General features: G+C 41.4%; 1 protein-coding gene across 1 annotated transcript; it reads left to right on the forward strand.

Moving 5' to 3' along the window:
* The first annotated feature begins 7,662 nt into the window (after nt 1-7,662).
* LOC100843522 (pachytene checkpoint protein 2 homolog) lies at nt 7,663-13,153 on the forward strand. Its single transcript, XM_003579923.4, has 14 exons — nt 7,663-7,948; nt 8,061-8,124; nt 9,049-9,155; nt 9,242-9,309; nt 9,704-9,807; nt 9,899-10,003; nt 10,445-10,534; nt 10,611-10,686; nt 10,808-10,877; nt 11,297-11,367; nt 11,455-11,545; nt 12,090-12,217; nt 12,440-12,565; nt 12,681-13,153. The coding sequence occupies exons 1-14, from the start codon at nt 7,759-7,761 to the stop codon at nt 12,819-12,821; spliced, it is 1,431 nt and encodes a 476-aa protein (XP_003579971.1). The 5' UTR covers nt 7,663-7,758; the 3' UTR covers nt 12,822-13,153.
* The last annotated feature ends 372 nt before the right edge of the window (nt 13,154-13,525 follow it).

Genomic DNA, 13,525 nt, shown 5'->3' on the forward strand with positions numbered 1-13,525 from the left:
AGGTTTATACTTCACTGAGATCGTGTTGGATATACTAATCAGCTGTGGTGCAGTTCCAATGTTCCATACTAGTCGCCATCCTTTAACCAGTCAAGCAAACAGGAGAGGAAAAAAAAATCGTGGGAGAGTCGTGCATACGCCCGTATATTGGAAATCGGGCAACTTGGAAATCCTGCCTTCTCGTGGACGCTCATGTCACAAATCGTGTTGGTCATTTTTCGCCATTAAAAAAAGAGTAGAGCAGCATTGTGATTTGTGATTTGTGACTTGTGAGTGGTCCATCCATGATCCATTGCTCCATGAGAAAAGTCGACAGGCACCAAGGAGAGTTTTAGTGGGTTAGTGGCGGCACGATCTCATTTGGTAAATCGGGTGAAGAAGAATCACTGACGTGGATTGGACGGCTACTGTCTGCGACCGTGGTTCTGTTCTGAAGCAATAATGTTGTGTATCGACCAACGTACATGGCCTGCATTAGTTACCGAAACAAACGGTACATGATCATGATGGATGGATATATCTGGAACTGGCACCTAAATAGGCGGAGTTAGGAACTCGGCGACATGCCCAGAAAGAAGATCGTTTCTTCTCCATGACTACCACGACCTAAATATCCGAAAACAGCAGAGTTCCCAAACCTCGGTGCGTGAAGAGCTCCGTTTATCGGAGCGTGACGGCGACGGCATTTGTTTCTTGCCTTGCGTCGCCGACCAAGTCCAAGCAAGGCGACGAATATCCCGCGACGAGGTAGGTGTCCATCAAATTACTCTTCGAATTCTCAGAGATGGCAGTTTTGTTTAAGAGGGACTTTGCCGGAAAAGCAGATTGTATTCCACGCCGCGTCAGCTCGCAAACAGCGGGCCCGTCTGGTAGCTAGCTTTGGCCTGCCTATTCTTGTCGCCAGCTCAGGTATTTCTGCAGCACCCAGGGAAAAGAACAACCGGGAGAGGCGAATTCGTCGATGAAGCAAAGAAACCGATCCTACTCAAGTACTCGATGTACAAACCAGGCTAGGGTCGAGTGGGTTCAAATCTGGTAGTATTTGGGTTTGATCACACGTCAGTTGTCGCAAAAAAAATCGTTCGTTAGGCTTCATGATTTACATCGATGCACAGGCACGGACGCACGGCACGCGCGCGCAAGTCATCCAGAAAAAAACACGAGATACTCTTTGCAATTTGCAGTAATATGATATCTCGGACTTGCCTATGTAAGATCCCATTACTTATTAATTTTCTCGCGGGAGCACCAGTCATGTATCTTTAGTATTCTTTAATTTCCAGTTACGTCCGTGGTAACCCGTAAGCTCGTATGTCGTTTCACCCCAACCCCGACGATCTCCCGATCGCTCTCCTGTTCCATCCGAAAAATCAGGATCGGAAAATCAGGACCGATCGCTCTCCTTTTCCGATCATGCTCCTCTCTCCTTCTCTCCCGATCTCTCTCTCCTACAACCCCCGATCTCCCAATCTCTCTCTCCTACAACCTCCGATCCCCTGATCTCTCTCCTTTCCCGCTGCGGCCCGCCGCTCCTCCCTGCCCCGCGGCCCGCGCGCCGCCGCCACCGCCCCCTGCCTCTCCTCTCCCTAGATCTCTCATCTCCACCGGAACCCGCTCGATCTCTTCCATCTCCCTCACGATCCCTCCCGCGCCCGTCCCTCCATGTGCCAGTCCACGCCGCCGTCGCCATGGGATGGAGCACTACCGGTCCCCGCGGACGCCGCCATGGGACGCAGTCCCGCCGCCGAGGACGGACGCCTGAGGAGAGCTCCGCCGTCCTGGCCTCCTCCTCCGGTTCCAGTCGCCACCACCTCGTCCCCCTCGAGAAAAAGCGCACGGCGACGACTTCGCGTCACCGGATCCGGCCTCCCCTCGCCTCGACGCCGCCGGGACTGGGCTCCTCCGACCCCGCCGCGGCAGAATCTGGCTTTCCCCAACCCCTCTCTGGAGATCAATTCGTCTCATCACCTATCAAAGCCGCCGCCTTGATGAACTGTGCCTCCAGAGTTTGAAGTGCCGTCGCCGCCTCCATGGGAATCGTCACCGCCGCCGCCTGCATCTTTCTCCCTGCCTCCTTCTGATCCGCAGCGCCGCCTCCCTCCCTCCCACTTCCCCGCGGTGGTGCTGGCCGCGCGGGCGGGCGCGGGCGGACCAGCCAACACCACAGCGGTTCAGAGAGTTCCATTGTGCTAATTAACTGACGGCGAATTCCATCACTGCCGTCTTTGGGGAGGATTCAGTTGTCACTTCCTACAGTGATAAAACAGGTTGCATTGCAATTGTGTTGCTGCCAGACAAAAGAAAATCTTTTCTCTGTTCTTATGGCTGGTCGTCCTGATGATGCGTAGATTTGGTGATTGTTCAGAGTATTCCAAGATCGAAATTGGGGACATTGACAACAGAAGCGACAAGACAGTAGGTAAGCTCCTATTCATAGTATACTTATATATATATTGGTCTTTTTAATGCTTATGTCTGATTTAGTTTCTGAGTACTGGTGTAGTTCAGATTTAGGTTCAAGCTCCTTTTTTTTGTTCAGATTTTTTTTAGGGCCAAACAAATGCATGTTGCGTAGCTGCAGACCAGGAGTTGGTACTTTAACCTGAACATATGGGATTGCTTGATTTTTACCAATGTAGTATAAGAATCTAAACTTCTGACAAAGGAGAGAGAAACAAGTAGAGAGAACAGATAATAATTAATCTAAACTTCTTTTAAATTAGTTGTTGCTACCTTAGGAATGTTATTCGTTCTCTATTTCTGTCATACTGTCCAACTGATATGGACAGTTCTGCTTGTTCTCTATCAGCGTCTAGCCACAGTTGAAAAAAATCCAGTCATTGCATACAGAACTCCTATTTGCATATTGTTAGACTGCTACTGTGGTAAGCTCAGGTGTCTAATTAAATCTACAAGGAATATCTATTAGATCAAGTTGATGAATCTGCAAGGTTTTACCTTTGAATGTTGGCGTCAATGATGATGAAAAGAGTTGAAAATACTACTGTTGTGCAGTCGTGACTCTGTCTTAATGGTACCTAAGATTAATAGAGAACAAATGCTTTATATGTCACTGGTTATCTACCAATTAAATATAAAGGTGAGTTCTATTAGAAAATACTTTGAACTCGGTGACCTTTGTTGTTATTGGTTCTAATTAATATCAGAGGAAGTTTTAGATGCCCACTTAGTAAAGAACTGCTTGGTGAGGTATTCAATACAGCTGCAGTTTGGAGTTGTTTCATACAAATTTCAAAACTTTCAGAAGTGAGGAACTGATGCTTAAGCTACAGAATGCTGGTGCCCTAGCAATTAAGAGAACCCTATTGATGATTTTGATAATTTTAGCTTCGTTTCAAGTGCGAAATGATGATTTTAGAGGATGCAGAACGCACGGCTTGGTATGTAATCTTGTTAGCCGGCATGACATAGTTAGTAAAAATAGATAGCTATGGTCAGTTTCAATATTTGTTAAAAACAACTATGCTCTCTTCAAGTATTTGGAATTTATTATTGCAATGAGATGTTCTAAGTGCTTTTCACATGTATGTGTGCATTAGCACAACCATGTTTATCAACAAATGCTTGAATACTTGATGTAGTGCAAGATTTTGATTTTATATTCCATCCGATAATTCAGATACAGAGATGTTACCTTATCGATACTGAGATGAGATATCAATTGTATGAACTTTATTCTAGTATTTTTTTTCAAATATTTTGATTCCGTAGCAACGCACGGGCACCTAACTATGTAGGATACACTTGATGGCTGTAGCTTCAATTTGCAAGCAAAATCATTATTTTCTTTCATGTCTAACCATATTCATGTATTTCTGTTAGATATATCAGAAGCTGGCATCTGTTTTCAAGTTGAAGAATGGAGTTGTGATTGCTAAAGTTGATGTTCCCTTGCTCTGGCATTGTGTTCAGGTAAACAAGCCTTTGCAATGTTATACTGTAATAATAACTATGGTCTACCAGTCATGGTGTCCTTATTAAATCATTTCCGTATACAAGCCAAGGTTGCAACAGCTTGGTTACGTTATTTCTTGATTCAATTTTCCCAAATAATATGAATGTATCTATACCTAAAAAACGTTTAGATACATGTAATAGAAAGTCACTTAATATGGGACGGTGGGAGTATATAATTGCTGACTAAAATTTACATCAGATAAATGGAGTTCTTTGTCTAATAAGCAAGTGTATGGTAGCTTTGTCGAAAATGAGGTACCCCACTATATTCCCCATCTTTCTTAATTAACCACGTCTCTTTGTGACTTTAACTAACCATAAATTATAGTATGCCGTCATATATCTTTTCACTATGTGAGAAAAACGGAGGGAAGCATCTGCTTCTTAAAATAGCATGCTCTAGATTGTCCATATCTCCTTGCTATTTGTAAGAAAAAACATGCCATCTAGCCATAATACCGTTACTTGGTCCAGAATGTTGAACTATATTAAAATCATCACATGAAATTCCACAGATTGTTTAGTTTACTCTCTTTTACAGCTTCTTACCTACATCTTTTGATCTTGCATGATACTAACTAACTCATGTGGCCTAAAGGCCAGAGGCATCCAAGGTTGGTGAGCATATGTACATCCAACCTCTGCAGCACAGTAATTTTCATGCTGACTCCTGCATCTGTTTTTGAAAGAAAGCTTGCTGGTCTATCTGATGGTTCATCGAAGACATTGTTTTCTCAACACATGTACATGTTTTGATGCTACAGTGGTAGTAAGATCACACTTTGACTTAATTAAAATGGTGGTAGCCCACTTGTAGTCTTAATTAAAATGGATGATACATCATCTCCAAAAGAGCAGTGTACATGTTTTGATGCTACAGTGGTAGTCAAGATCACACTTTGGCTTTCTTAGTGAATGTTCTTCGTTGTATTTTTCATCATTAATTTGATTACCGGGGAAAAAAACGTCCAAATATGGTTTTGTTATTGTCTCATACCTATGGTGCACAAAAAAAAATAAAGAACTAACATTCGTCAAGACAAACTAACAGCATATACGCTGTTATTTGAGATTCCGTAGCAACGGACGGGCACCTAACTAGTACCATTTGTTTATTTGCATTCTCTTGCTTTCCTATTCTCTGATTAACAAATGGCCTCACATCATGGTGCGTGAGTGTCATTATTTTACCCGTGCCGGGCCTTGCGCTGCATATTGCAATGTTGTTGCTGTCTAGTACGTCTCGCAATCCACGTCAAGGAAAAACATTACTCCGTGCCCAAGTCATCGTCATGACGTAACTCAGAGGCAGATCGATCAATAATTTTTTCATAGCGTGTCGAGAGACCACGGGGAGTGACTCTGGCTCTCCTTTACGACATACACATCTCGTGCAAATCAATTTCTAACATGCAATGGCTGTTGATTACTCTGCATTATCCCCCCCCCCCTAACATGCCATCAACATATGCTTATCATGCAGTTGGCACCAAAAAATGGTGCAATCAATCCTCTAAATAATCATTCACATAGTTCTTCGACTTCGAAAACGACTAGTTTACATTCACATGCTGCAGGTTTTTTTCCTCTTTTTCGAAAAAAATTCCACATGATGCGCTACTTCATAGGTGAACAAAGACTCGATCAAATAGAAGCCACTGTCCACACTCCAGAGGGAGACGTTACCGGTCAATGAGATGGAATAGTCACAAATTAAACTAACGACAAAATTGAAGTTGCCTACATAATACTGCCTAGCTTAAATCGTGCTGCATAGTCGTTTGATACTGGAAATTTGCCAACATTTGTTTTGTATACTATTGTTGTATTCTATGTTTGGTTCATCCAGAATCCAAAAGCCAGCCTTGAAGTCTTATGTATCCGTCTATTATGTGAACACTAGCTGTGAAGGAGTTAGGCATTGGCGTTCGGTTTTGTCTAATAATTCGTTTTTTCTTCAAGGTTTCAATGGTTTGGTTACTGAGAAATGTCCAAAAAAAATATGATCATTTTCCTCTGGTAAGAGTGTGTTTTATTCAGATGGAGTTATTTTTCTTTGCTACCATTTTTTTATCACTATGTTGCATGGCTTTTTACCACTAGGTGAGGTATGGTGAACACTCATGGAAGGAATATGAATCAAAGTTGGGTGCGAGAGCAAACAAACCATACTCGGTACAAAGCTAGGCTAACAAACTATACTCCGAGTAAAAGATTCAATTCTGGAGCTCCCATGTTAGTCAAGCTAGGTAGAGATAAAGAACATGAATCTAAATTCACGTATGCCAAGCATGCTAAAAACAATTGATATTATAGAAAGAAGGTCATAAGAGAATCCACTCAAAATCCTTGTCATGTTGTGAACTGAGCCTAGCTCAGGTGGTTTGGTTCTTTGTGGTGGAAACAAGCCACCTAGGTTCAAATCCTAAACTTGACATGGCTGTCACATTTCTCTGGATTATTTCAGGATTTAACCGGCGCTTTTCTTTCAGTGGTAGGTGACGTAGCCGTCAACAACGAGACGTCAGTGGTGACTTCGTCAATCTCTCAAGATCTGCCGGTTTAGTCTTTCGGAAGTGCTCATAGGGATAGGGTGTGCGTGTGTGCGTTCATAGGGGTGAATGTACGCGCATGTTGTGAGCGTCTGCGTTTGTACTGTGTTGCTCAAAAAAAAAGTCCTCGTCATGTTATCAAATCTCACTATAAAGGATACAACCAAAATAGCTCTTAGGGAATTGAGCACACATGCTACCACAAGTAAAAGGAAAATATAAACCTGAACCAAAAGAAACCAACTAAAAATAAAATAAAATAAAGATACTATGAAAATCTCAGAAGCTTAGGTGGCTGACAAACACCCTAGATTTTATCTTTATTGGGAGGCAGTATAGCAAATCTGAGTAGTTGCCAAACATGTCCCGAATCACCTAAGGCTTGTTGTCAAGTCCCTAGTGATCTTTGTTTCCAAAAGATCTTTGTTCCTTGATCTCCATGAATAATCTGCGCTTTTATGAGGAACAAAATGATCACACTCTCCTTATAGCTGGGAAGTAGGAACGTTTCATAAAGATTGGGACGGTTTTGAACTAATTCTAATCTAAAACCGTGTCAATCTTTTATGAAACGGAGGGAGTACATGATTTCTCTATGTGAGATCAAGTTCTTATAAGATGATTCTTTCGGTGCTACAACTAACTATAGCATATCCTAGTATTACGAACATCGGCATTCTCTCTCTTTTTTTTTTTTGAGGGGAGCATTCTCCCCAGTTGGTTTAGATCCATTAGAACTAGCTGGCTACTGTTGATTCTGCAAATCAGGCACGAGGACAATGAGCACTACCAGACACATCAGCACGGAAACCCAACGCCGTCATTTTTCAGTTCCTCCTCCATCTAGAATAGTAATGCTCTAAAAATCTCTTCCTATCAAGATATCATAATCATGAATGATATGCAATGAATGATCAAAGTCGCTTACCTGCTTACCTTTCAAAAAGAATTAGTGAACTTGTATGTGGGAATTCTGTTAAACAAGCCATTGCTTAATACATTGGGCCTTCGTTGAGCCCATCCATAGACCGTAGTGCACAATCACAGCAAATTCTCAAGAAAAAAGCCCATCTCCTCACGCCAAGGCAAAAGGCACTCAAACGCGGGAAAGCCAAATCTTCCCAAAACAATTCCTCTTCCCCATTTCCTCCCCGGCTCCACCTTCTCCACCCAAACCCAAAACCCTAGAAATTCATTTGGTAGGCTCCCTCGCGGAGCTTGGACCGCCATGAGCGCTCCCATGGAGATTTCCTTCGACCCCCAACCCTCTCATCCTGCTGTGCTCGTCTCCTCCTCCAGCCCACCGCTAGAGCCTGCAGCCGCCACCGTCGCTGCCGCTGCCACGGTCTCCTCGCCGCAGCCGACGGCGGTGGCTGTAGCCGCGTCCTTCCCGGCCGACGACAAGGTCCTCGTATCAGGTTGCAGACTCTACGCACACATTTCGGGCCTCGTCCTAGCGACGCATGATTAACTGTGCTTTCCAAATGCTGATTTGGTTTCACCGTCGTTGATTTTTGTGCTTGCTTGCAGTTGAGGTACTGCTTCACGCCACGAGCACGGCTCGCGCTGAGGACGTCAGGGTAGCGGTCGAGAGGTCGATGCTTGTTCCCGTTAAAACTTTACTCCGACCTTATTTTGCTGTTCTGGTGACAGATCGATACATGAGCAGTTAAGACGGGTTTGGTTTAGATATAGTTGGGCACTGAAAAAGTGGGAATGTGCAAGGATTTATTCAAGGAACGTGTTCATGCTGTGATTTGCAGAGGAGTTTGCCGGATGGTTATAGCAGGAAATGTTCATTGACTAATTGCTGATGATGCATCAAATTGGGCAATGTAACTTGTGGAAGCAGTGTAGCAACTACTGAATTAGGAGTAATCAAAAGTTACTAACAGGCATCACAGGGTAGGACTAGAACCTAAGAAAAAATACTACATAATCTATAAGTTCTATAACAAATTTGCAACTAGGTGGGGGTTTCTGCTCTGTGACAAGGCTACAAGCAGATCATTCAAAAAATTATCGTGTTTTTTCATTAGTTTAATGAAAGGCTGGAGAAAACAGTGAAATAATTCCAAATATTCTATCAGCTCTGTTACTCTGTAGTGTTATGTTCAGGAAAGATGACCGGAAACCCTGCAAAAAAGAAAAAAAAAAGAAAGAAAAAAGAAAAAAGAAAAATCACCGCAAATATGGATAGAAGTTTATCGTTCTGAAAATTATTGTGTTCATCACTGGCTTATTTAAAGGCTCGCGAAAGCATTAAAGGAATTCCAAATATTCTATCATCTGTAGTGTTATGGTCAGAAAAGATCGCAGGAAATTTTACTTCCCCCCAGTTTTCTCTTTGAAGTGGTAATTACCGCCGTGGCCATGGAATTGACATGTTTCATGTAGAGAGCTTCCGGGTTTAAGCTCATAGGATATACATGAGAAATTTGCGCCATGATATTCTCTTGCAAGCCATTAATGTTTGTTATTGCTCATACTTAACATTATTGGTTGCTTTTTTTGTCAGGATGTTAGAAACTCGAAGTTTAAGCTATGTCGATGGTCCTGTCCCGATACCGCCTGACAATCCTTTTCTTCTCGAAAACGTTAAAAAGATCCAAATATGTGACACCGGTAAGACTATTCATTTAGGCTGGGAATTGTGCTTTCTTGACCTCTGTTATTATGTATCTCTTGCTGAATGCCTGCCTCTCATGTAGATGAGTGGGTTGAGAATCACAAAGTTCTGTTGTTTTGGCAAGTCAAGCCTGTTGTTCATGTATTCCAGGTATGCATCTAAATGTTTACTGCCTAAACCACTTCAAAATTTGCTCACTAAATTACGTCCAATTCTTTTGAGAACCAATATCGTCTTTTCGTATGTTTACATGATATTGTTGGCTATCTTATTTCATCAATTCGTGCTGGAGTTGTTCCATATTCACATCATAAGTTTCTTTCTTTTGTTGCTGAGGTACTGGTGTTTTGTTGTTTTAACTTACTTCACTCTTGTTTTCTCTTGAGACATCTGAAGTTACTTTCTAAATTGGACTGCTGACCCTGAGAATAGTTTCTTCCCAGGAGATGGATTGCTTCATGTACTGTATTCTAGTGGAGATACATTGTTTTGGTTCAATTTTTTGTACACCTCAAGGCTAAAGCTGATTTGCTTTATGTTCCAGTTGAGTGAAGATGGTCCAGGTGAAGAACCAAGTGAAGATGATACACTCTCTAGCTTCAATGAGTGGGCTCTACCTGCCAAAGAATTTGACGGACTATGGGAAAGGTGATCTCATAACCAGTACATGCTCTATGTTTTTATTCTGCTGGTGATCTCATAATTGTTTTTTTAAAGGGATCTCATAATTGTTTTGCAGCTTACTGTATGAAGTTGGCCTGAAGCAGAGGTTGCTGAGATATGCTGCCAGTGCTTTGCTATTTACTGAAAGAGGTGTGGACCCATGCCTTGTTTCATGGAACCGGTGAGCAACTCTCATGTCGTTAATCACTTGGACGCTTGATCCAAAGTACTATTTTCTGGTTTAAGTTTTCACAGTATAGTTTGGCCATACCACCATAAAACCTCTGAGGGTCCTTTCTTTTCTGTGCTGTTGGGGCTGCACCTAGCTTCTGAAACCATTAAATGTCATGCATGTGTACTTACTGATTTTGTAACTGGACAGTGCAATGCTGTCTTATTCCTCTATCTGTTCCAGTCTATTGGCTGTTGTTGTTCGTTAGAATAGTCAGTCAAGCGGACTGCACAGAATATTCCAAAAGAACTGCAGCTTAATTGTCAATAGATGTTTACTCTAGAGAATTTGTACGTAGAAGCCCAACTTTTGTAAGAAATTACTTATCTTAAGATTTCTTGATTCTCTTAGAGTCTTAGTTGTTTACATTTTTTTTACATCAAAATGCAGGATTGTACTTTTGCATGGTCCACCTGGAACAGGAAAGACTTCGTTGTGTAAAGCGCTAGCTCAGAAACTTTCTATACGCTTCAAGTCAAGGTTAGTACTGAATGATATTCTTGACTAATGTTTTGAAAATAAATTTGTACTGATAATCACTCTCATTTTGTACTAGGTATTCTATGTGCCAATTAATTGAAGTCAACGCACATTCGTTGTTCAGCAAATGGTTTTCTGAAAGTGGGAAATTGGTATGCCTTTTTTGTGCTCGTATGATGATAGTTATTATGAATATATTTTGCGCACTAAAATTTACCCACTTGAGATACATCTTCGTCTCTACATATACATAACATACTTTGTCTTATTTAGGTAGCCAAACTTTTCCAGAAGATCCAGGAGATGGTTGAGGAAGAAAGCAACCTGGTATTTGTATTGATCGGTATGTTCTTGACCAAACTGGTGCACTGGCTAGGTGATACCTCTCCATATGATCCATGAATTGACTAGCTCAATCCACCCCTTGTTCATCTTGTCTATGCATATAATCAAAGAAGACCTTCCATTCCAATATGTTTATACTTTCAGAAGTGCCTCGATACTGAGTCTTGTTGACCTCAGTGACATGTGAATACGATTTGATTTTATGTGAATAGAGAAAATGGAGATCATAAATTGGTTTTTTATCGAAATAAACACAATTTGATTTCCTCGGCATTGGCTAGCACCTAGCAGAACACATTATGCACTCCTATAGAATGCTAACTGAACTTTGAGATTAGATAATTGATTTACAGCATGCTATATGTTTGAGCCTTATTCTTATCTCTGACACGTGCATTTCAATATGTTATATTGCAGATGAAGTTGAAAGCCTTGCTGCTGCCAGGCAGGCTGCTATATCTGGCTCTGAACCTTCAGACTCCATTAGGGTATGGTTTTCATCATCTTATTTTAGCCATGTGCCATTTATTAGGTAATGCTTACAGTCTTGTTTCGTTTCGTTGTGTAACCTTCAGGTGGTAAATGCGTTGCTAACACAAATGGACAAACTGAAGGCTTGGCCAAATGTTATAATTCTTACTACATCAAATATCACCACAGCTATTGGTATTTATGTTCGTCCTTTTGAGTTTTTCCTCTTATGAAATTGCTTAATAATTTCTGTCATTTCTGCATGCAAAGTTGCTGGCATTTTTTGCCTGGTTATTTGTTTGGAACAGTGGTAGTGTAAATGATTAACATTTGGAAAACTTCGGACGTTTTTATATGTGTTTAGTTAGTCAAGTAAATCATGGTAATGAGTACAGCGGTTGCATAATAAACATGTTTATGTTCTTTGTGGAAACTGTCCATGTTTATAACATCACATGTCCTACTTTTCGTAGTAACGGAAGCTACTCTACACTTTTGCAGACAAATTTAAGATAATATTGTTGCTTATAAATTGATTTAGATAATGTTGTTGCCAGCAATGAAGAATCAACTGTGCTCAGTAGTCAGTACTGATATCTGATGGACCAACAGAAATGTTCAATTATGGACATGCCATTCTCTTCTTTTGTTTCAATTACAGCCCATGGCTTTCTAAAATATTTTAAAACATATATAGACTCCTAGAATCAACAAATGCTAACTCTTGTCTAGTTTGCAGATATTGCATTTGTTGACAGAGCAGACATCAAGGCATATGTTGGACCCCCTACTCTTCAAGCACGATATGAGATTTTGAGGTCATGCATACAAGAACTCTTCCGAGTAGGAATTCTTACATATGCTCAGGTATTTGCTCCTTTTGCCAACTTGGTTTCCTTCAGTGCTTCCTTTTCATTATAACACATAATTACCAAAGTTGCCGAGGGCTGCTTTGCGCATGGAGCACTTGATCTGAGAAGACCTGTATTTGGATCTCAAAATGCATGTGCTTGAATTGCTGTATAACATTTCAATTTGAGTTTTCTTGCAATCTCTGAATGTCGAAATATTCTTCTTCTGCAAATGTAGGGTGGTGATTTACCTTGTATTCTGAGTTTTTCAACCCTGAAGGAGAAGTTGCACTGTCCTGAAGCTTCAGAACCCCACACACTTCATCTCTCCAAATTACTGCATAAAGGTGCAGAACTCTGTGACGTAAGTAATAAAGTCTACAGTTGCTTCCTTTTTATTACAGGGGATTATGCTATCTGCTGTAAGCCTGTAACGAGACCAACTTGGCTTATAGTTGTGTCTTCTCATTCATCCATAGGGATTAAGCGGAAGATCATTGAGAAAACTTCCTTTCCTCGCACATGCTTCTGTTCCCAACCCTTCGTGCTGCGACGCTTCTTCTTTCCTGCACACGTTAATACAGACGGCGCAAAGAGAGCTCTTGGAATCTCGCGGTTGATTCCATGTGGATTGCTTGCAGGATCAAATGGCTAACAGTTCAGTTCAAGTAGCATGTCCCTGATATAATGATGCATAGCTTGAAAGTCTGATGTTCTGAAATACAAGCAGATTCGTTCAATCTCTAGGTTAGAAAAGTCAACAGTAGAAGTTCAGGACTCCAGCGTCGGTGTTGCTTTTGATCTTCGGTAAATTGTTACAGTAGAGGATGCACTACACTTTTGAGGGACGCTGTTTTGTTATCTACATGAAGTTACTGCGATACTTTGGTGACTTCAACATAATTTTGTGTACATTGCGAAGTTAATGCCATACTTTGGTGACTTAAACAGATTTTTTTTTGCGTACATTGCGAAGTTTTTCTCATCATTGTCATGTTTTGCGTGCCTATGGGTGAGATGGAACTTGACCAAAAATAATCCTAAGACCTGGTCTGTCGCTCCCGTTCGAAAAACCACGCCTATCCTAAGGTACGCGGCTAAATTAGCTTGGAAGCTAATCTCAAAGCAGTAATTGAAATTGTAGTACAGACTATACAGTACATGATAGTGGATTAGCCATGTTTTGATCGGATTGGACACTTGTCATAGGATGGACATGGTCATTTGGTCCGGAGGGAGAGACCATCTCTTAGGATTATTTTCCTGGCTTGCCCTCATTTTCTTTTCCATTTTTGTTGGCGCATTTCCTTGTCATAGGAGTAGT

Source organism: Brachypodium distachyon, chromosome 5, assembly GCF_000005505.3.
Source record: "Brachypodium distachyon strain Bd21 chromosome 5, Brachypodium_distachyon_v3.0, whole genome shotgun sequence".
Lineage (NCBI taxonomy): Eukaryota > Viridiplantae > Streptophyta > Magnoliopsida > Poales > Poaceae > Brachypodium > Brachypodium distachyon.